The sequence below is a fragment of the Astyanax mexicanus genome, chromosome 5, assembly GCF_023375975.1.
Source record: "Astyanax mexicanus isolate ESR-SI-001 chromosome 5, AstMex3_surface, whole genome shotgun sequence".
Classification (NCBI taxonomy): Eukaryota; Metazoa; Chordata; class Actinopteri; order Characiformes; family Acestrorhamphidae; genus Astyanax; species Astyanax mexicanus.
This window is the reverse complement of record NC_064412.1, coordinates 14,290,687-14,314,231: the sequence shown is the minus strand read 5'-3', so window position 1 is coordinate 14,314,231 and position 23,545 is coordinate 14,290,687. Positions and strand designations below refer to the sequence as shown.

General features: G+C 38.1%; 1 protein-coding gene across 1 annotated transcript in view; it reads right to left on the bottom strand.

Annotated features, from left to right (window-relative positions):
- quo (quattro) overlaps positions 1-23,545 on the bottom strand; it is a 50,440-nt gene that overhangs the window by 21,910 nt on the left and 4,985 nt on the right. The window contains exons 2-4 of the mRNA XM_007253300.4: positions 7,664-7,861; positions 4,029-5,958; positions 535-735 (exon numbers count right to left, since the gene is read on the bottom strand). Of these exons, the coding sequence (XP_007253362.3) occupies positions 535-735; positions 4,029-5,958; positions 7,664-7,861 (2,329 nt within the window). The remainder of the gene's footprint in view (positions 1-534; positions 736-4,028; positions 5,959-7,663; positions 7,862-23,545) is intronic.

The window sequence follows — 23,545 nt, the reverse complement described above, 5'->3', positions numbered from 1 at the left end:
TTATTGCAGCAGATATTACCGTTCATTAATTTTAAATATTGTCACAACCTATTTTATTTTACCTTTGTATTTAACTATTAGTTTTATTAATCGTATCTTTGCTCTATGTGGCCTTGCATGGTAACAGTGAAAGACTACTTTCATGATTAAAGAATTAAATAATATTAAACAACATACACATTTTAAATGAGATGTCCTGTGTTTTGCACTAAAATTTGTGTATTTCTCATGGAAATAAACAAAACACAGGATAATTTTGAAAACATTAGTTTTTATCATGTTAATTCCTTTTAAAAATGTTTTTTACTAAAGCTCATGACAATTAGTGAAAAACTAGTGTGATGACGTGCACTCTGACATTAAAGGAAAAAAATATTCTACCAATTACAAAATAGTTTTGTAAGTCTTGTTAAATCTTTTCACTCAAAATGCTAAAATAATTTAGAGTGAAAACTATGCATTCAACTAGAAATTATATCAAATAGAAGCATTTTAAACTTTTGGATCTTGCTGTAGTAATACTAGACGGATCACCTGGCAGAGACACGATGCCCACTTGAAGAAGGCTCTTGACGGCTGGATCTTGGGAAAGAGGAATAAGCTGAATTTTAGGTCCAGGGGTGGAGGAGTTCTGTGCCTGGGTTGTTGAAAGGAGCTCAGCATTGGAGGTCTGGATCATCACCCCATTCAAAGGTGGAATAAACTGAAGGTTGTCTTTTCCAGAGGGGGATGTATCTTTAAATGGAAAAGAAAAAGTGTTTAATTCACAAAATGATAATCCAATGAAAAATAAAATAGTCCAATTAAAATAAAAGTGCACATGTTGACAGTTTTGGCTGTATATTCATTTATTATCTATGGAGTTTGGTGCCAGAAATGTTCACAAATTACTAAAATTACTGGTAGCTGCTGATGCTGGTGCTCTAAACATTCTTTTGCTACTAGATTTAAGTGCTGCATTTGACACAATTAACCACTCTATCCTTCTATCTCGACTCTGTGAACTTGGCATCGTTGGCACTGCCCTGGACTGGTTCTCATCTTACCTAACTGACAGAAAACAATTTATTTCATTGGCTGGCTATTCCTCCCATACCTCTGTGATTAAACACGGAGTACCACAAGGATCAGTCCTTGGACCTCTCCTGTTCATCATCTATATCCTTCCTCTTGGGCCTCTGTTGCGTCACTTTAACCTAGACTTCCACTGTTATGCGGACGACACCCAAATTTATCTTAGCACTAGTTCTATCAATAACCCACCCACTACTCATTTAGAAAGCTGTCTCTCTGCGATCCAGAACTGGATGAAGGACAATTTTCTCATGCTAAACAGTAATAAGACCGAGCTCATCCTAATCAGCACTAAAGCAGTCCTCAATCAAACTCCTACTCTCTCTCTCAACTTTGGCGGTACAGTAATCTCTCCCTCTACCCAAGTCCGAAATTTGGGCGTTCTTCTAGATTCCACTCTCTCTTTTACAGCTCACATCAACTCTGTGGTGAAAACTGCATTCTTTCATCTGCGCAGAATAGCTAAAATTCGACGATCCCTTACTCAGTCCACTGCTGAAATCCTCCTTCATGCTTTCATTTCCAGCAGACTAGATTACTGTAACTCCTTGCTTGCTGGCATTAGTTCTTCCTCTATCCATAAACTCCAGATGGTACAAAACGCAGCTGCCCGTTTACTCACTCACACTCGCACCCATGAACACATTACACCTGTTCTCCAAAATCTTCACTGGCTCCCTGTTAAATACAGGATTCAATTCAAGATTCTCTTACTTACCTATAAGGCATTAAATAATCTTGCACCTCCTTATCTGTCAAACCTCCTTCTTCCTTACAGACCATCTCGATCCCTTAGGTCTGCTACTGCTGGACTTATTAAAGTCCCAGCCTCTAAACTCCGTGGCTTTGGTGATCGGGCTTTTTCCAGACTTGCTCCTCAACTATGGAATTCTCTCCCATCTGTGGTCAAACAATCCTCCTCTCTTTCCTTGTTCAAATCTACACTCAAGACTCACCTCTTTTCTCTTGCCTACGGCCTTCCCTCTGTTTAATGTACTATACCACTTATCCCTGCTGTCTGTTCTCGTACTATGTTGATTGTCTGTCACCACTTGTTGTGTAATGTTTCTATTTGTTTTCACATATGATGACTGTAAGCGTCTTTGGGTTTTAGAAAAGCGCTATATAAAAATAAAGTATTATTATTATTATTATTAAAATCTGCTAAGAAAAATCTCAAAAGAAGTGCTCAAAAGACAAGTATATGTTTTACTCAACTACTCTCTGCTTATTGTTTTACAATTATTTTTGCTTGGATTAATCAAGTGTCTGTCTTACTCTTACTAATTACTGTTATAAACCCTTGTAATGAAGACCAAAATCATGTGGCCAATGAAGAGTCAACATGAATGGCTCCTTCTATAAGCCCCATCGACTCAGAAGCAAGCAAATGAAGCATAAAAAAGAGATATTCCAGCAGCAAAATCTACATAAACAAAAATGTAAGCAATGACAATGAAAATAATTATCAAATAACTGAGTAATAAAATAACCAAATATCTTTAAAAATATTTTGTTTTCTGTTTTTAATGATTTCAATTGATTTTTGTTTGCAGATTGCATTATTTTGTGTAAAACAAAATTAACAACATAATTATCTCACTGTATTATCATGTCAGAAAATACATTCAGATACAAAGTCAACTGTATTAATTGTTATATCATGTCACAAAATGTAGCATTAAATTTAGTTGTATGATACTACTAAAAAGGTACAGTCCTCCATTACTTTTAGACTACACACTTCAAAAACCAACTATAAATATGAGACATTTTTATTAAAAGATTATAAGATACATTCATTCCCTGCTGCAAATTGTAAGAAAAACATTTTTTCTTATTTTTCTTATAATTACCTCTATCTGTTTTCCATAAACCATTAGCACCGTTTGTTCCGGGCGCCCGGAGATTAGGTTATGCTACGGGTTGTAAACAGTGTTTTTTTATATAAGCTTCTTGTGCACTTTTAAAGTTATTAATGCCTTGTTTTAAATGCTCTCTCGATTCTACCAGAGATGTCTAGCTACTTTGAGCCTGGATAACGGTGTAAAATCGCTTTATCTGCAGGGGCAAAATATGCCCCATATCGTCCATGCTAAAGCATGTTTGGACAAACTGTAAAAAATTACTAGATCTCGGAAATCTGTGGGAGAATGGGAAAAGGTAAGTACTCTTTATCATGTTTTACTACACCAAAAGTCAATTTTACACTGGAGTTCTTCTTTAAAGAAGTTCTGCCATTGCCAGATTTATGTTTTGACATTTTAGCTCCACTAGATGGTGCAACTGGCCTTGCTCTGTGTTCTGTTTCTGTTTAAAACACCACATACAACTGAGTGAACTCCTTGTGTTCCAGTAAAAAAAAAAGACATCAAACGTCTCGGCCTACAAAGGGGTGCAGTTATTTCCGTCTCTTAACGCTGGCGTTTGGTTCAGCCTAAATGCCATCATTCTGCTGAAGTGGGGAGAGGAGTCAAAGAACTCTCTGCTGGAACGCTGTACACGCTCCTGGCCTCTGACTCTTGACCCTTAGGTCACTGTGCTCCCTTTTTTTGGAAGACCTTTTTCGACTGTCATCCCAGCACATTCTTCTCTGGTCTGTAAATCAGTCTATTTTGTAATGGATTGGACTTGGCACAGGAATATAAAGTGACACTGTGAGGACCCTTTTGCCGGATGCCGTCCAGACGAGCCTCCCCACACAGCTCCAGGGTAGTCTATACGGCAGACGTGTTTTCTCTTTAAACAATTACTCAAATCAATCATGCTTGCACAAGCTTATGAGTAATGCGGGGGTCTAAAACGACAACATTTGAGGCAGATGGCTCTCTGAGACTAAATGACATCTCATTTAAAAACAAAGAGAGATTTAAATTAAAAACATACCATCACTTTCAATTAAATCACAGACAATGAGTGTATATTATGGGATAATAAATCAGGAAGCTTCATACCACTTTTGTTTCCTTTCCATCGGTCCAGCTTCGGAGACGCTAGTAAAAAGGGAGTGTATTTCTTGCTCTGCATGGCGTGAATCCCAGGAACCATGGGTATGATCTCTGGACAGACATCACTGCGACTCCTGTTGGTCATCTTGTCCACTTGAAGACACTCTCTGACTGATTCTGTTACTGAGGAGGCAGAACGGGCTTTGGATCTGCTTTTGCCTGAAACTTTTAACACCTGTACAGGCGAGGCCGGGCTTTCAGAGCGCAATTTGCTTTCATATGAAGACTTTTGGTCCACAGGATTGTTTTGATGTTGAAGTTGATGTTGAAGCATGTTCTGATTGTGCTGTGAATGATGAACATGAGAAGGTCTCTGCTGGTCTATGGGTTGTGTCAAGTCTTTGTGTAGAATTGATGGACCGTATAAAAATGGATTCATTGGTTTTCTTCCTACACCTTGACATTTATAGGCATTATTCTCTTGTCTGTGGCTGCTATGATCAGGTAAAGCTCTTAGTCCCATTTTAGGTAAGTGCTGGCTCTTTCCATGCTTCTGGCCACCGGCCCGCATTTGACAAGGTTCATACCTTGTGGTTTCGCTCAGGCAGGGGTGTCTGTTGTCAGGGATTGTTTTACGTTCCAGTACACATTTATGAAGTTCTTCTGGAAGTTGTCCAATAAGCAAGGGCTTTGGCTGCTGAACTGTTTGAGGACTTGGTTGAGGCATGTTCTGATTAGGATGTTTTGTGCTCAGACTATCTTCTTGTTCGGTTAAGTTCTTGCAGGGGGACATTAGATCTTGTATAAGCTGGGTTGAACCCTGGCTTGCTGAAGAGCGCAGGTACTCAATCCCCAGGTCAATTTCATGTCGGTCACAACCTAATTCTGTTTCCCCTAAATCAGGCCAGGTTTCCTCTAGGGGAGCCATCACACTTGCTTTCTCAAAACTCACAGGGTTCCTTAGAGCTGCTAAGTAAGACTGACGATGCCTACATCTGGATTCTGAACCTTTCTGCAGGTCTTGAGACAAGTGCTTATTTCTTGAACATGGAACACAAAGCTCATCTATTACTCCTGTTGCCTGGACATAAAAGGCGTCATCCCTTTTTGGAGGATTGGGAGCAGGTCTGAAGGACATTGGAAGAGTAGGTAAAGCGGCTTTGTTGAAGGCCAAATTCTCCTTCTCCTTGGCGAAATCTAAGAGATCAACATACTCTCCTTCAAGCTCCCGATTATACTTGCAGTCCCAAGTATTCGGGGAGACCCATCCAATGGGTTTTCCCACAGAATTGCTCACAGGTTTTGGTTGATCTACCTTAATAAGTCTGCTGCCACTGTCAACCAATCGAACAGAAACTGCAACCCCATCTTTAGCTGGAATGATCATAGTTTCTAGTTCAAGAGGTGCCATGTTTGCAGGTAACTGAGCCTCCTGCTTGAGAAGCTGATTATCTTGCATTACTGCTGCAGTTGGGCATGATGTCATTGCTTCAGACTTGATGTTTGCCTTCGGCTTGTCCAGGAATTCTGGGTTGACTACTTCCGTCCAAGGCACCTTCACAATCCCCTGATCTGAAGAAAGCACACACTGCTGTAGATGATTACCATGGCGGCCCTGGTTTACCTCCCTTAACCAAGCCTCAGTAAATATGCAGGGGTAGGATGTCTCTGGGATGGGCGTCTCTTCAACGGTTGGGCCCTCCTGAACCCTCAAACCTGCTTGTAACACCGAATTCTCTTGTGCCAGGAGATCTCCCTGCACGAGGAGACTCTTCAGGACAATGCGGGCTGACTGTTCCCCGAAGGGCTCGACCTGTAGGTAGAAGTCTCCAGGACGTAACAGTAACGGGTTAATGGGCGCTAGCTGAATCACCACACGATCTCTCATACAGAGCGGCCATCCTTCACAGCGGAACAGCACATCTGAATACTCAGCCTAGAGAAATAAAGAGAGAAAAGAAGGTTAGAGATAAAGAAAAAGAAGAGAACAGGGTTCAGAAATTAGCTTTTCTAAATAAGAAAAGCTTTTAAATCAGATACATTGGAACTGTTAAGATGGAACAAGCTTTAATTTCATTATTCCACTGCTGATTCATCAAGGCTGCTTGGACTTGATTCAAAGAGTGGAGCTGAAAAAGTAGCTCTCTCAAGCATTCCCAAAAAAATCTTGAATCTCGTTCAGAGGAACTGATTGGAGAGCTTCTACTTCTCTTGAAGACAAAACAAAATTATCGTGTGCTGAGCGGACAAGGAAACTTGGATCTAAGCCACTAAAATCCACAGGGACTAAAAAGACAGCACGAAATGGCCTTAATACTTTGTTGTAACCTTATATTGACCCCTGCTTCTAATTTAATGTAGTGCAGTCAATGTTAACATGTGCAATTAATCTTAAAACTTTAGTAACTTTACTTTTTTAATGAGTAAATTTAGCCACAACTTCCTCCCGTAATTTACTCATTTTACAGAGCCTACTGATATATTAGCAGTTTTTTAGCAGTCTATGTAAACACAGCATTACAGATGGAAGATAACATTTTATTTATATTAAAATATGGATTAAATCTCAAAAACTGACAATTACTACCCCCCCCCCCCCCCCCCCCCTTTGTCTTTTTCTCTTTCTCACACTCTCACACTTACTCACACACAAACTATTGCTGGTTCTGTGAAGCAGTAATTTCCCACGTTTCCTCTCCTACCTGCATAATCCCCGTTTATCTGTTAAAGTCATGTTTAGAAGTTTTTTTTGGCAGTGAGCTGCACTGTGGTATTATCCATTTCCTTAAGTAAAGTTTCAAACACTATATTAAATTGGTATGTGTCAGTAACTGGCTGAATGTGAAGGAGGAGTAAGATAAACTATAGAAAGACACTTTACCAGCCTTAAGCTATATACCATATACCATATTTGCACTACTGTTATATACTATTTATACTGATATTCCATCTCAATCACCATCAATATTGCACTATTGTCTTCCGTCTTACGTATGTTTATTGTGTCTTGTTGTTTTGTACATATAGTGTCTCCCACTCTTTTATATTATATATCTGCTTCTTTTTTTTTTACTTATATTTATATATCTATTTCTCCCCCCACACTACTGCACCTTGTTTCTGTCTCATGTATGTCTATTTGTGTCCCTGCTGTATTGTAGACATAGTGTCTCCCATTCTCTTTTATTATATAATAAATAAAACTACTTGACTTGACAACATTTTCATCTTCCTTTTTCATATTTTGCATTGATATTGTGGACTTGAACACAGTTCACAGATGAAGATAAAAACAATATAATTAAACAAACATATTTGAATATAAATACAAAATTTCACTGTTATGATCTGACATTGTTTCTTTTATTTTACATTTAAATATCCATTATTAAATGTTAAAAAAGCATTTTAATTGTGATGTTTCACAGAAAACTGTGTGAATTATGTAACAATTGTATTGATCGAAAGCCCTAATTTACTGGTAATATATAGTTAAGAATTTATAGTACTAATAAGAGAAATAACTATTTAGTAAAGTTTACATGAATTTCAGGTGTTTTTTGTATTTTATATTAATATTAATAACGATCAAAGACCACCTTTCCTTTGTATTGTTTGTGATACCGATGTTTCGTACTCACACAGGCCGCTTGTTGCACGCTCTCTAGGATGTGTTTGGCCGGAATGAGGTAGTCCAACAAGCACTGCAGTGCATCCCCATGGTAACGCTCCTCGATGGTGCGAAAGAGCTGGCTCAGGACGGTCGGGGCCGTGGCCTCAAACGGAGGGAAAAGAGATGACAGAGCGCTCTGAATGGACCAATCCAGAGAGGAAGGGTTCTGAAAGAAAGAGTAAATCAGAGAGGCAGAGAAAAAAATATAAAATAAGATACCTTTATGAGAATATTTACAATATAAGTAACACATTATTGCACAGGCCCTGAGTAGCTTAACAGATTTTACAAAATACACATGAGAAAGTGCCCATTGTGTTGTTGTAGTGCGCATTGTGAGAAGAAAAAGAGTAAAAACCTTAAATATACCAATCAAACATGCAATTTACTAGAAATATTACAAGACAGGCAGTGCTGTAATAGACTGTTTCAAGTTCATAGCCTTCAGATTATTAAGTTAAGAAACTAAAAACAGAAGAGACATGTCTAGACAAAAGTTCAAAAACAAGACTTTTAACTCTATTTCTCAGTTGCATTAGAGAATAAAAGCTGATAAAGCATTTGAGAAATCACAGTTTGATTGGTTTGCCATTATTAAATTGGACATGGCGTGCAGAGGTTAAGTTCCTGAGTGTGTTCGTGGAATCTATTCCAGATACAGCTCATTTGAGATGGCTAAGTGCACACAGGACACAGTCTGATTGGAAAAGATGAAAGAGAACAAAGAGAACACATGATCTGAATCACATGGCTGCAATTGTGTGGAGACACACCACTTTTGTAGGTGTATTTATGAATATACAAATGCAATTAATTGATCCCAGACTGGAAGGTAGAAGATTTGCCCTGTGTGTGAATTGTGAGGAATACCATCTAATCAAGGTCGGTTCTGAGGCAGGAAGACACATTCTCATGTCTAAATTAAAGTTTCGTTATATAGGCTTCTGTTTTATTGGTATATTGATATTCAGCAGAGAGCTGTAACTATTTCTACCTTGACAGGACGTATTTTAATCCTTTTGATTTTGATACAGAGACCTTCATCTCTACACTGAGTTTTAAATAAAATAGTGTGTGCAGCAAGGCAACAAGTCAGCATGGCTTGCATTTTAGACACAGCCAAAGTAATAAACAAAAGAATTTTAGAGCAAGATTATAAACTTAGGTTCAGTGTGTTTACAGCCTAATACTTCCAGTTTACTGCTGAGTTAAGTAAATTTTACTTCATAAGCATTGGATCTTCATTCCAGGATCCAGAACAAATCTGAAATAAATATAACATTATAGTGCAGACTGGTCAACCATAGAGGAATTCCAGCTGTTTTGTGTATTGTCTCTTGCACAGGAAAAACAAGAACATACCAATGCCAGTAAGCTATAATTAAGGGTAAAAAATAAGTCACACTATTTTTTCAGTCTAATTTTACCTAAATTGCAAAACACTTCCTCTGCTATTTGCATTCAGGAGACTTTGACTGTTTTGGCACTATTTTAATGCCTCTACCCAATTTGGAAAGGCCAATTACTCATTTCCTGCTTATATAAACTCCACCTATCACTTTAAGTGTCCCAGACAATAGATCTGCACACGCCTCCTCCAACACATGTAAAGTCAGTCACCATCGCTTTTCCAACTGCTGCTGATGGAGAATCACTAGGCAGCCAGTGCACTCAGAGGAAAGCTATCTCAAAAGCTCCCCATCTCAGATACTACAGCTAACAGAAGCCTGTGCTGACCAATGTCACACTAGGAGTTATTTGCCATTATTAAAATGCCATCTACCCACCCAGAGAAAATGAGGCCAATTCTGCTGTCTAGACGGCTGATGATGGCAAGCCGTTTGATCCAGGATTTGTATCAGCAAATCACAGTGAACGAATTAGTGATTAGGGGCACTCTTTAGAATGTACAGGCTATACATCACCATACATACATTATTTTCTCAGGAGATCCAGGAGTATTTTTTTCATTCATGGGGGGACCTCTGTGATTTTATTCCCATCCGGAACGTCCACGTATGTGTTTTTCTCAGACATTCTCTGAGAAAATTGCAGGCTGAATTACCTAATGTTTTTCTCTGAACTCCGTGGTCCTCTGGTCATTTTAATCCCGTCCAGATCCACATGTCTGAGTTTAGTCACCTTGTCTTAGTCTTAATGTCTTAGTGTTTAGGCACCTTGCATTCAGTAAAATAGCTATTTGTCCACTACCGTAATTACACTTTGGGCGCACGTTTACTCGGAGATCCAGGTAAACACAACAGTGAGTGGAAATGGAGGAGCCACTGAACGTGATGTCATGTGACCGAGAAAGTGGTTCTCCTGTTTTTTTTTTAATTGCAGTCCAGATGCAAGAGTTTTATCACTGAGTAGAAGTGTGAAATGTTTTTCACAGACATCTCACTGAGAAACTAATCCCGTCCGGATAGGGCTTAAGTCAGTATGTCTTTATTGACTAAGTGTAAAGAAACTTAATCCTTAACTGAGACTCATAAAAACTACCACAAACAAACTGATGGTGCTTAACATTGGGAACATCCAGCGGTCATATGCTGGGACTACATCATAGTGTGCTCTTTCACAGACTTATAATAATACAGTGTATTTTATAAAAGAGTATGTACTGACTTGTGCAGATAAGTACAAAAATATCAGACATCAGAATTGCCATATCATTATTTTCTTGTAACAAAAAAAAGGTATGAAAGGTATGTGACTATTGAGGTCATGGAATGTTCATGGCTGACCAACTCTGTGACCTGACCTGAATGCTGTTCAGCATATTTTACTTTTTAAAGCCTGAAGGTGAAAAAGCACCAGACAAACAGAGCTGAAAGAAACCTATAAGCAACCATGTATTTTATGAACTGCATAGTAGCATTATAGATGAAGAGAGTTAAAGTAAATCCCTCAATTGAGACAAAACAGGTGTTTAGAACAAACAACAGCATAGATATGTTTGATATTACATATGATATTCTTACTCCCCTAAACCACCAAACTTCCCCTGCAGGCTGCATTTCTTGACATGAGTGTGAAAATCCAACGCTAACTGCTTCTGAAGTCCTAATTCCTCTTCCTCTCATGGCTGCCATGCCCTATCACTTTGTGGTTGCCATTCTGAATTGAAAACAGGGAAATGATAAAGAGCTTCAGTTTCTCCACTACAAAGGCCACATCCCCAGCCAAGGCCTGAGTGTGGGCTTCATTGTATTAGTCATACAGTGCTGCAGACAGTAGAGTCTGTGAGTCCCTCACCTCATCTCACAAGAATGCTTGCATTGGCATTCTTCCTAAGCCTGTTTCGAGCCATAATGAGCTTATTTGATAGAGAGAGACATTGAGCTGTGTTGATGTACAGACTGTGGAGCAGGATCCGGAGATTGTGTTGAAGATTGTAATTCGTTGCAGCTGTAGACCTTGGCTAGAGAGGGAAGAGATATGATCCGGTGTTTGCTTTTCCATCAGGACATGTGTCTTTACATTCACAGCCTTTCTGCAAATACATGTCCTTAAACATATATATCTACCTTTAAGCCTAGAGAAGCAGGCACAGTTCAGTCCAATCCAATTTCACTCCTTGCTTCTACCAATTCTCACCATAACTGATTTGTTTGGGACAATATATTTACCCAGAAATAATTCAATTCAATTCAATTTTATTTCTAAAGCACTTTTTACAACAAAGGTTGTCACAAAACAGCTTTACAGAGAAAAACAGGTCCACGGCTCTTATGAGCAGCACCACAGAGATGCAAATTTTTATGGTGACACAGTGGCAAGGAAAAACACCCTTTAAGAGGAAGAAACCTTGAAAGGAACCAAAAATTAATGTGAGCTATAGCTAATGTAACAGTACAGGGAATTAATGTGAGCTATAGCTAATGTAACAGTACAGAGAATTAGTGTAAGGCTATAGCTAATGTAACAGTACAGGGAATTAATGTGAGCTATAGCTAATGTAACAGTACAGGGATTTAATGTAAGGCTCTAGCTAATGTAACAGTACAGGGATTTAAAGTGAGCTAAAGCTAATATAACAGTACAGAGAATTAATGTGAGCTATAGCTAATGTAACAGTACAGAAATTTAATGTAAGGCTATAGCTAATGTAACAGGTACTAATTTATGAATATATTAATGTGATGGGCACAAACTATAGAGCTTTGGCTAATATAGAAACAGATAACTGCAATAAATAATATTGTTTTCATTTCAGAACACGCTTTGCTATTAAGACATTGATTTAATAATAAAACGATGGCAAAATATGATATTGTTTTAGAGAGCAACAAAGAGCAATGAGCTGTAATCATCAAGAATATTTGGTAACACTTTAAACTTTACAATAAGGGTACATTAATTAACAGTACTTACATCATACAACATAATATCTCATCTTCTGAATAGTTGACATTATTAATGTTAATTAAGGCATAATTAATCATAGCAAATGTTTTAAATAATGTCTCAATTTTAACATATCAAACCATTCACATTAATATGCTCTCCTTCTAAGTAAAGGCAATGGTTAATATTAAAGTCAACAAAAGCACGTCCCCTCTGTTTTGCATATTTGTGCCTAGGGGTAGGGTGTCCTAATTCTTGTTGGAATAGAAGGGTAGGGTAAAGTGCATGGACCTCAAAACAGAGATTTCTCAGAGACATGGTCCAAACAGAGGATTATGAGAAATCACGAAAGGAGTGACCAAAGAAAACCAAAAATCTGTAGTAGCATGTCTCTGTAGCTAGCTAGCGAGATGCATTTCCACTTCCACCTTAAATAGTACAGCATAAGTTACTGTGACTGCAGCATTTAAGGTGGAATGAAAAAATTCTGACAAAAAGCGAACAGAGATTAAATGGAGATTTCATTCCTATTAAAGGAAACTTAGTCAAGGACTAGGCTTAATCCCTTTCTAGGAAACCTGCCCTAAAAGATGTAAATATACTGATATATCTGATTAATAAGGAATGATTCTATAGCTAAGAAATGCTTATGTTGGTTCCTAGTGAGGCAATTTATTTCAGGTGAACAGAAAGCATTAAATAATTGACCTATTTCCCAAGCATGTCCATGCACTTCAGGGTGGTCCTTTCAGAGCGATAGAGCCTCCAGAGTCCTCTGGCTGACTCCCTGCAGTCTCTCTCTCTTCCTTTTTCTCCCTCACTCCTGCTTAGTAAACTCACGTTCTCTCTCTCTGTCTCTGACAGTAAACAGTCTCTATTTCTGTGCCGCTGTAGCTCTACCTATCTAACCACGGCTCTGGTCCTGTAGGTCTAGTCTCCACTTCTTTTATACACTCACATGTCCACAAACCTAAATCACCCCTGCATTTAAAATGCTCTGGAGGCAAAATGTGGTTTAGCAGAACCTGGCAGCTAGGCGGTGAGGAATGCTGGCAGCCTGGCATGCTCCTCCTCAATCTGCTATTTGCATTCAGGAGACTGGGACTGTTTTGGTGCCATTTTAATAGCTTGCACGGGTGGCCTCCCAACCTTTTGGCCAACACCTGAGTTTCAGCCGCAGGAAGCCCCAGGCTGAACTCTGGCCAGATACACTTGTAAACTCATTTTGGCCTTTTTTACGTAAGGCTGTTCACAGAGTTTTGGGTGAGGGTGGGTGATATGCATAAAACACAGCATAAAACACAGCATGAAGTTCAAAATCCATTTAAAGAGAACTCATTATGCTCTCTTCTTAATGAAACTTGCAGCTGGTCAGTTTTGTTTATGTTTTCTAAGTTATAACAGCAGACAAGGGCTGGAACAACATGTGAATGTGGAGCTGGGGAATATTTATTGTTTATAAAGGTGTAAAGATGATGTTGCACAGCCCAATGTCAATGTAATTGGCTTTAATGATAACAAAAATGCATCGATTTTGCATAACACACTTCAACGCATTGCAAACATGAGTGTGCCCAGTGAAAACAGGGGCTGTGTTCCAAACTGCACAATACCACTCTAATTACGTTATCTAACACTGTTATTCAGCTATGTTTTTTTTTCTGTTTAGATTACTGGCCATGAACAAAAACTAGGTCAGTTTTAATCATGTTAATTATTTTTTATTGTGCTACACTAATATACTTATTACCTATTACATATTAATGACTAAATAAATTCAAATGATTACCATTTAAGGTGTTTTTAAGCCTTGTTTTTAAGTAAATATATTGATATTCAGTTTCAGTTAAAGGGTTGCTTTGACATAAAACTTAGGCTACCTGTTGTTGCAGAATGAGTGCATAAATCTGTAACTACGACGTAATTTTAAAAAATATTTAAATATTAAGACAAAACATTAATTATGGTTAAATAATTTTAATAAAGGATTACTCACACACATAACCCACTGTAGATTAATTGATAAATTAGCCATTAGTTTAATTTTCTTATTTAAAAAAATTATAATTAAGAGCAGTCCTACTATAATTGCACACTACATACTACAACATTAATCTCTTTTATTTAATAATGTAAAAGAGAAATTTCTCTCTGTATCATGCTGTGTAGTATTAGCATTTTTGGCAAGCTTTTTGTTATAAACTATGTGTAAAAATGCACTTTGATCTCATATCCGAGATGCTTCACACACACCGTCTACTAAAAGATGATGGATTCATACAATATCCTGTATCCTGGCTTGTGCATTTGGCAAGAAGCAAAGGAGGAACTGCCAAAAACCTCTAAACCTCCTTGTGAACTTTACAAAGTACCTCTGCGTTGCAAGAGCAACAAGAAAAATGCTGATGTGAGTGTGTGAGTGGCAGGACGAAAAGACGCGTGTGGACAAAGCAGGTCAGCTAACAGAGCTTAATCCAACATGTTACATTTTCTGCAGGACAAATCTCGTACTTTCAGATGTCAAATTCCAAAAGCCCCTCTCCCGCTCTCTCTGTTCTCAGCAGGTCTCTCCCTCCTCTCATCCTTTCTTCCTGTCCCTCCTCTCTCCTGAAGGGGATAGTGTTGTCTTTGTCTCAGTGCCACTCTTGTTTAATTCCTCACAGAGGGAGCTTTGGCATAATGCTCCCCATTCACACTGCTTTAGTCCCATTCGAAATCTTTCTACCGCTGCAACCCAACAAAGGCAGTGTGCCCAACTCAAATCTGAGAGGGATCTAGAACCATCTGCCTGCTTACCCATCCACCCTCCCACACATCCATCATCCCATTCATGTGTTTGTGTTCTCATCTCCCCATCTTCTTCTCTGAACTTTACTTTCATGTTTGGTATACTGTGTCATAGGGTTGTATGATAAATTCTATTTTTATCGTTATTGCGATACAAACCCAAATTGCATTACCCACATGCAGTAACAGAGGAAGCTCTTCACACTGCAAACTGTGCTCACGTGACATGACATGGATTAAGGTAATCTTAGACTTAAGGTAGAGTTAGAGTGAGGTGAGGAAGAGTTATCTGAAGTGATTTGGAGTGACGTAATGTAAGGTGGAGTAAATTAGAGTGAGTTGGAATGAGGAGAGCGAGATGAAGTAAGGAAGAGTTAGTTGGAGTAAGGTGGAGTGAGCTGGAGTGAGCTTTTAAGTGAGGTGAAGTGAGCAGGAGTGAGGTGGAGTAAGGTAGAGCGATAGAGTTAAGAGTTAGTAAGAGTGAGCTGGAGTGAGCTTTTAAGTAAGGTGAAGTGAGCAGGAGTGTGGTGGAGTAAGGTAGAGCGATGGAGTTAAGAGTTAGTTAGAGTGAGCTGGAGTGAGGTTTTAAGTAAGGTGAAGTGAGCAGGAGTGAGGTGGAGTAAGGTAGAGCGATAGAGTTAAGAGTTAGTTAGAGTGAGCTGGAGTGAGGTTTTAAGTGAGCAAGATTGAGGTGGAGTGAGGTAGAGTGTGGTGGAGTAAGGTAGAGCGATAGAGTGAAGAAGAGTTATTTCGAGTAAGCTGGAGTGAGGTAGAGTGAGGCTGTGTCTGGTTATTTGGAGTATTTGGAGTGATGTAGAGTAAAGTAGAGTAAGACAAAGTGAGTTGGAGTGAGGTGGAGCGAGATGGAGCAAGGAAGAATTAGTTGGAGTAAGGTGGAGTGAGCTGGAGTGAGGTTTTATGTGAGGTGGAGTGAGGCTGTGTCTGGATATTTGGAGTATTTGGAGTGATGTAGAGTAAAGTAGAGTAAGAGAGAGTGAGTTGGAGTGAGGTGGAGCGAGATAAAGTGAAAAAGAATTAGTTGGAGTGAGAAGGAGTGATGTTTTAAGTGAGGTGGAGTAAGGTAGAGTGAGCTGGAGTAAGGTTTTAAGTGAGGTGGAGTGAGGTAGAGTGAGCTGGACTATGGTTTTAAGTGAGGTGGAGTGAGGTAAAGTGAGCTGGAGTGAGGTAGAGTGAGGTGGAGTGAGCTGGAGTGAGGTAGAGTGAGGTGGAGTGAGGTAGAGTGAGCTGGAGTATGGTTTTAAGTGAAGTGGAGTGAGGTAGAGTAAGCTGGAGTGAGGTGGAGTGAGGTAGAGTGAGGTGGAGTGAGCTGGAGTGAGGTAGAGTGAGGTGGAGTGAGGTAGAGTCAGCTGAAATGAGGTAGAGTGAGGTGGAGTGAGGCTGTGTCTGGTAATTTTGGAGTGATATAGAGTAAAGTGGAGTGAGGTGGTGTAAGGTAGAGTGAGGTGGAGTGAGGTAGAGTGAGGTGGAGTGAGGCTGTGTCTGGTTATTTGGAGTGATATAGAGTAAAGTGGAGTGAGTTGGAGTGAGACAGAGCGAGATGGAATGAGGTAGAGTGTGGTGGAGTGAAACAGACTCAAAACCCATGAAGAGCTTAAACTAATTTAAAGCCTTTATGTAACAATCAATGTTCAATCTCATCAATATCATAATGTTTCACATTGATATTGGGATATCCGACATTTTTATTACTCATCACATTTTTTTGTCCACATCATACACCCTACTGTGCTGTGTGTTCATCTCTCAGTCCTACCTATTCTTTTTACAGGTGATGATGTGCCTAAAGCTTTGGCATTTGTCGTTCTCCTAAGAAGAACCCTCTTTCTAAAGGTTTTGATTCAGCTGGGTTAACAGGCCATATAAACTGTGGATCATATGTCCTATAGTTTGTTGTCTTTCTCCCCCACATATCTGCTGGACGAAAGGCTCAGAGACTCCCGACTGAGATCCAAGAATGCCAAACACAAGGTCCTGCAATTCTCCCAAGTCTTATATTTCATTAGATTTTGATTTGAGGTCAAGAAGCATATTATCACAACAAATGCTCTTTTTTCAGTTCATGTAAACTCTCAGCTTAGAGGATCTCGAACACACTTGAGCATGAAGAGGCATGTTTACACTGCTTAGAGCGCCAGTGACACCTGAACTTTTAAACACTGCTGGACACAAAGTTATCATTAAGAGTAAATGGTATGTTTTTACATTTCAACTGACAAGGCATCAGCCTTCAAAATCATATTTTACAGTGGTAGGTGATATGGCCCTAAAATAATATCCGGAAACTCCAAGGTATTTTTGTGATAATAATATTCTAGAAATATGACAAAACCATTAAAATATTTTAAGAATGTAATACATTCTTGTAATAAAATAAATGTAAAAAGTTCAGTATAAACATAAAAAACTGTAAACTTCTTTAATTTTGTAAACTTACCAAGACTCTTATGTATAACATAATAATAATGTAAGCAAATAAATTATGTTACATAAAAATCATGCAAAATAACAATGATGTACCTCAAAAATTGTTTTTTAAGCAAAACCATTAAAAGTAGACTTTTATGCTATAATATTATCAAGTATTGTTATAAAAGTTGACTTTTATGCTATAATATTATCAAGTATTATTATAAAATTTGACTTTTATGCTATAATATTATCAAGTATTATTATAAAAGTTGACTTTTATGCTATAATATTATCAAATATTGTTATACAAGTTGACTGTTATGCTATAATATTATTAAGTACTGTTATAAAAGTTGCTTTTATGCTATTATATTTTCAAGTATTGTTATAAAAGTTGCTTTTATGCTATAATATTATCATAATGATAATCATATTATCATAATGATAATCATATTATCATAATATTATCAAGTATTGTTAATTATTATTATAAAAGTTGACTTTTATGCTATAATATTATCAAATATTGTTATAAAAGTTGACTGTTATGCTATAATATTATTAAGTACTGTTATAAAAGTTGCTTTTATGCTATAATATTATCATAATGATAATCATATTATCATAATGATTATGATAATATTATCATAATATTATCAAGTATTGTTAATTATTATTATAGAAGTTGACTTTTATGCTATAATATTATCAAGTATTATTATAAAAGTAGATTTTTTTATGCTATGATATTATTAAGTATTATTATAAAAGTTGATTTTTATGCTATAATATTATCAAGTATAATTATAAAAGTTTATATTTATGCTATAATATTATCAAGTATTATCAACTGTCTGCCAAAAAGCCATTAATGAGGTTTTTAATTCTGATGCAAAACTCCTGCAGGGCACCTGCTCTAGTACCAACTGAAAGGAACAGACAGGACTGAAAAGCCTGGGCATCATTTGCACAGCTTTGACCACTGATTTACCATGCAAACTCCAAACCTCAACCCTCACTGAGTGCACAATCCTGCAGTCTGCAATCAGTCTCCAACACCAGGAGAGCTGATGTGGAAATAGTTGCAGTGTGAGGTGAGGTGCTCTACATACATCTGGCTGGAAGATCCTGCTGCTTATGGAAAACAAACCACTCTCATCAGTCTGCTGGCTCCCTGCATGACTCTACAGGTCCTTCCCAGGGTCAGAACCCTACAGGAATCCATCTATAACAAATAAAAGTCCCCCCGCATGTTTTCACGTCTCTGGTTTTGGCGGAGCAAAGTAACAAGTCTTGAGTAGGCCAGAAGTATGTTAAAGTAAACACCATTCTACATGAATTTTCAAAACAGTCTCAGACTTGGACGGATCAGCTCAGGTCTGAGTGTTTGTCTGTCTGTCTTTGAGTGTTTCTGTCAGTAAAGGTTTTCTCTTTTCTTCTTCCAAACAGCACCCACCCCCAGTCCACCCCACTCTCCTCTGCTTTTTTCTTTCTCTTTAGTTAATGCATCTCAGTTGGCACTTGCCCAACAGCTGTACTGCACTGCCTCAATTAGCATGACAAAACAAACCCAGCCCAGCACTGAAGCCTCCTCCTCTCTCTTTAGGCCTTCAGGCTGAAACCCATCAGCTTTATCAGGTGAATCTCTCCTTGCACTCCCATTAGCGGAGGAATGGGGGAAAATGGCTGTTTGTTTGCGTTTGTGGTGTTTTTTAATACACTTTTTAGCCACATTCCTTAAAAACGCCACTAATAACAGGTTTCAGCACCTGGGCTGAAGCAGTTCAGCTCATTTAAATCTCTGTTTTTCAATGGCAAATGTTTGCAGGTGAGGGTTTTTAAGGACATCCACAGTCAGTCTCAGTCAGTTCCTCCAATTTAAATATAAATCTTAATGACTGAATATTTAGCAAGGTGTGTGTGTGTCTACATAAAAGTGTGTGTGTGTGTTTGTTTGTGTGTACACAAGAGTGAATGTGTGTGTGTGTTGAGTCATAGTTTTGTGTATGCTTACGTGAGTGTTTTTGAGGTTTGTATGATGCCATAAAAGACACACTGGTGCTGTGTGTGTGTATTTGTGTGTGTTCAGGGATTGGCCAGATGCTGTTTTTTTCCACTGACCATTGCTGCCAGACAGAGAAGCTACAGGCAAAAACAAGTGTGCAGTGATCTGCCTGTGAACAGCTGGGAGGAGCAGAAGGAGGAGGATACACAACACCCTAATCAATGGGAATCACAAGCCAGTACTTTTCAGACACTGGGAATTATAACAATAAACTGTAGCTCTGGAGGCCAAGTGTCAGGCTCAGCTTGTTGATTTTTCAGGGCTTTGGAATCACTATTGGTCACCATAGAAAAAAACACTAAAACCTTTGTGTGTTAACTTTTTGTTGAATGTCTATTAGTGTCTGGGCGAAACCTATGGAGTGAATTTTGTGCCAAAAGTTTTACACAAAAAAATAAATCTGCAATCAAAATGTTAGGAATCAAAAGCAAAAATTGTATGTTACAAATTCAAAAGAGAAAAAATATATAGCAAATATATATTTTTAAATATACTTGGTTATTTTATTATCCTTTGCAGTTATTTGAAAATTATTTCAGTTTGGTCTTTGCTTTTATTTTTGTGTTTTTGTGAATTTTCTGTGGATTTTTTTGGATTTTTCTGTTAAAGACTTTTGCTTCTGGAATCCCTCATTTGCTTCTGCTTCAGTTTTTTGCTTCTGAGTTTTGGCACAGTTTTCACGGGTGGGCGGGGCTTAGAAGAAGGGGTTCCCCTTGAATCTCCATTGGTCAGCTGGTTCTGGACTGGCGGGTTCCCTGAACCCTCGTCTGAGACTGACCACGCCCCCAAACACCCCGCCAGCTTCAAGCGTCCTTCCAAACACGGAGTGAACAGCAGCTTCCAGCAAACAGCAACAGCAGCAGATACTTTTACAATTAAATATTATACAAACGTTATGTTTAATGTTATATTATGTTATATTATTCTCTGTTTCACTCCATTTAAAAGCTCACATTAGCAAGATGTGCTAAATATTCACGCGCAAATTATGATGGTTACCTAGTCAATGAGCTAGTGAGTTAGCTAATTACCTAATCAGTGAACTAGTCAGTTATCTTAGTCAATGAGCTAGTGAGTTAGCTAGTTACCTACTCAGTGAGCTAGTGAGCAACCTAGCCAGCAAACTAGTGAGTTATCTAGCCAGTGAACTAGTGAGTTAGTTACCTACTCAGTGAGCTAGTGAATTACTTAGTCAGTGAACTAGTGAGTTACCTACTCAGTGAGCTAATGAGTTAGCAGGTTACTTACTCAGTGAGCAAGTGAGTTACCTAGTCAGTGAACCAGTGAGTTACATAGTAAGTGTGCTACTGAGTTAGCTACTTACCTACTCAATGAGCTAATGAATTAGAATGCTACCTAGTCAGTGAACTAGTGAGTTACATAGTCAGAGAACTAGCGAGTTAGCTAGTCAGTGAACTAGTGGGTTAGCTATTTAGTGAACTAGTGAGTTACCTAGTCAGAGAACTAGTGAGTTAGCTAGTCAGTGAACTAGTGAGTTACCTAGTCAGTGAACTAGTGAGTTACCTACTCAGTGAGCTAGTGAGTTACCTAGTCAGTGAACTAGTGGGTTAGCTAGTTACCTACTTTCAGCATGAATATTTAGCACTCTCGCTAATGTGACTTGTGAACATAACGTTTGTATAATATTTACTTGTAAAAGTATCTGCTGCTGTTGCTGTTTGCTGGAAGCTGCTGTTCACTCCGTGTTTGGAAGGACGCTTGAAGCTGGCGGGGTGTTTGGGGGCGTGGTCAGTCTCAGACGAGGGTTCAGGGAACCCGCCAGTCCAGAACCAGCTGACCAATGGAGATTCAAGGGGAACCCCTTCTTCTAAGCCCCGCCCACCCGTGAAAACTGTGCCAAAACTCAGAAGCAAAAAACTGAAGCAGAAGCAAAAGAGGGATTCCAGAAGCAAAAGTCTTTAACAGAAAAATCCAAAAAATCCACAGAAAATTCACAAAAACACAAAAATAAAAGCAAAGACCTAACTGAAATAATTTTCAAATAACTGCAAAGGATAATAAAATAACCAAGTATATTTAAAAATATATATTTGCTATATATTTTTTCTCTTTTGAATTTGTAACATATAATTTTTGCTTTTGATTCCTAACATTTTGATTGCGGATTTTATTTTTTTGTGTAAAACTTTTGGCACAAAATTCACTCCATAGAAACCCCACTGTTATAATAAATACAATCAATCATTGCTAGATGCAGCTTTATGAGCCTAAATTACATTTATGGGGTTATTTGTAAAATGTGTGAATTTCTTCAGATAACTGTAGGGGTGTCACGATTTCGATATTTTATCGAAATCGATCAAAATTATGCCATGATCTCGAGCCTCGAAGTCAAAAAGAGGATTGACGACCCCTTCAGCAAATGGCGCAGCGCGGACATTGTGACTGCTCAAAGAGCAGCCCTTTCTCCAGAGAATGTGGACATTCTCATCCTCTTAAAGAAAAACTTGAAAATATAAAAATAACAGTTTTTTTTGTCTAGCCTCAAATATGTTAATAGTTTTGGTACCTTAAGAAGCATCTTTCTCTCAGATAAAGTTAATAATATATCTTTGTTAAAGAAAAAAACTTTTAATTCTCAGGAACCGAAGTCTTAAAGTCTTATTTTTCATGTTTAACTGGTATAGAGTTCAGTTTGTTAAGGCTCTAATTGTTCTCTAATTATTTTTTACATGACTGTTCCTGTATTTTTTATTATTATTTATTTTATGTTGCACATTGCTGTTTTAATAGTGCACACTGCTGCTACCAAAAAAAGCCACTAGATGGCATTAGATAAATATCTTAATTAAATTATTTAAATTTGACCACTAGTGCCTAATGTGGTGTATTACAGATCACTTGTATCACTTTGCATCACTTATATCAAGCCCACCTTTTGAAATAAGATATAATAATTTGATGAATCAAACCAATGACTGACCATAGACTAATCTAAAACTGGCATAGGCCTCTCTGCTGTAAAAAAAAAAAAGAAAATCGAGAATCTAATCAAATCGTGACCCTAGATTCTGAAATAAAATCAATCAAGGATTTAGAGAATCGTGACACCCCTAGATAACCGGTACATTACAATGTGGAAAACACTACTAGTTCAATTTTCATCTTTTGCACAAGGTATAAAAAAATAAAACAAAAATAATAGATAAAGAGCTTTTTTTTATTAAAGTGATACTATAAAAATGACAAATATCATGGGATATTAGTATGAACACTGATCATGAAGTGCTACCCTAAGGGACAGTTCCTGGCAAGGCAACATGAATTATTAGAGTTTGAATGAAGCCTGATAGTGGGTGTTAAATTGATGGATATGTATCCGGATAAATCACATCTTTGAAGGCATTACCACCCACAGTGGCAGCACTCTGGGTGAGTTATGACTGTGACTGGATGTGTCTGTCTAGAATTGTCCATGTGAAAAGACATGCACCTCTGGTAGAAATCACATCCACATTCAATACAATAGGCACCACTTGCCTTTACCAGATATACCACATGTCAGTGCAGCATTCTTCAGCTGTGATTATATGATTATGGCTGTAACAAATTATTTTGAAAGTCGATTAGTCAGCGATTATTTATGCCACGCCCTATTATATCTGTATCCTGTGGGCATGGCTCCTGTTCTAATGCATGTTTTACCTCACCTGCTCAAGTGTGCAGACCTGTGATTGTCTTTAACGCACCTCAACGCAATAGTGATCCACTCTCTGCTGTCTCTGCAAATTCTAAATTATAGAAACAGTTGAACATGGAATTTATATGCATTTTAAATGCCCATGAGACATTTAAAAGTGCTACTATTTAGTAGGAAAATTCAGAATATGTTGTGTTTGTAATCTTTTGATGACAGGGTCTGAGCTGAGTGTGAACTGAGTGAGCAGCCTTTGCTCTTCCTGGCACTGCATTTCTCTCCCTAACACTTTGTGCAGTGCGTTGTAGATACAAATTAACAATTAGTCATTAACACAAAAATTTCAAGCACACACATTTTTTAATCAACACAGTCGAGTGTGCTAACCAATTGCTGCAGCCCTAACTAGGACATGGCAAAAACCAAGGGACATAATATTAATTCCTGTCCCATAAAGTAACGTTAGTGCACTAATAATTTGGTCTTATTGTGTCTCTACATCATAATGGGTGTAGTAATGAGATCGACAGATACTTCCATGCAAGATACTTTGATTTGGC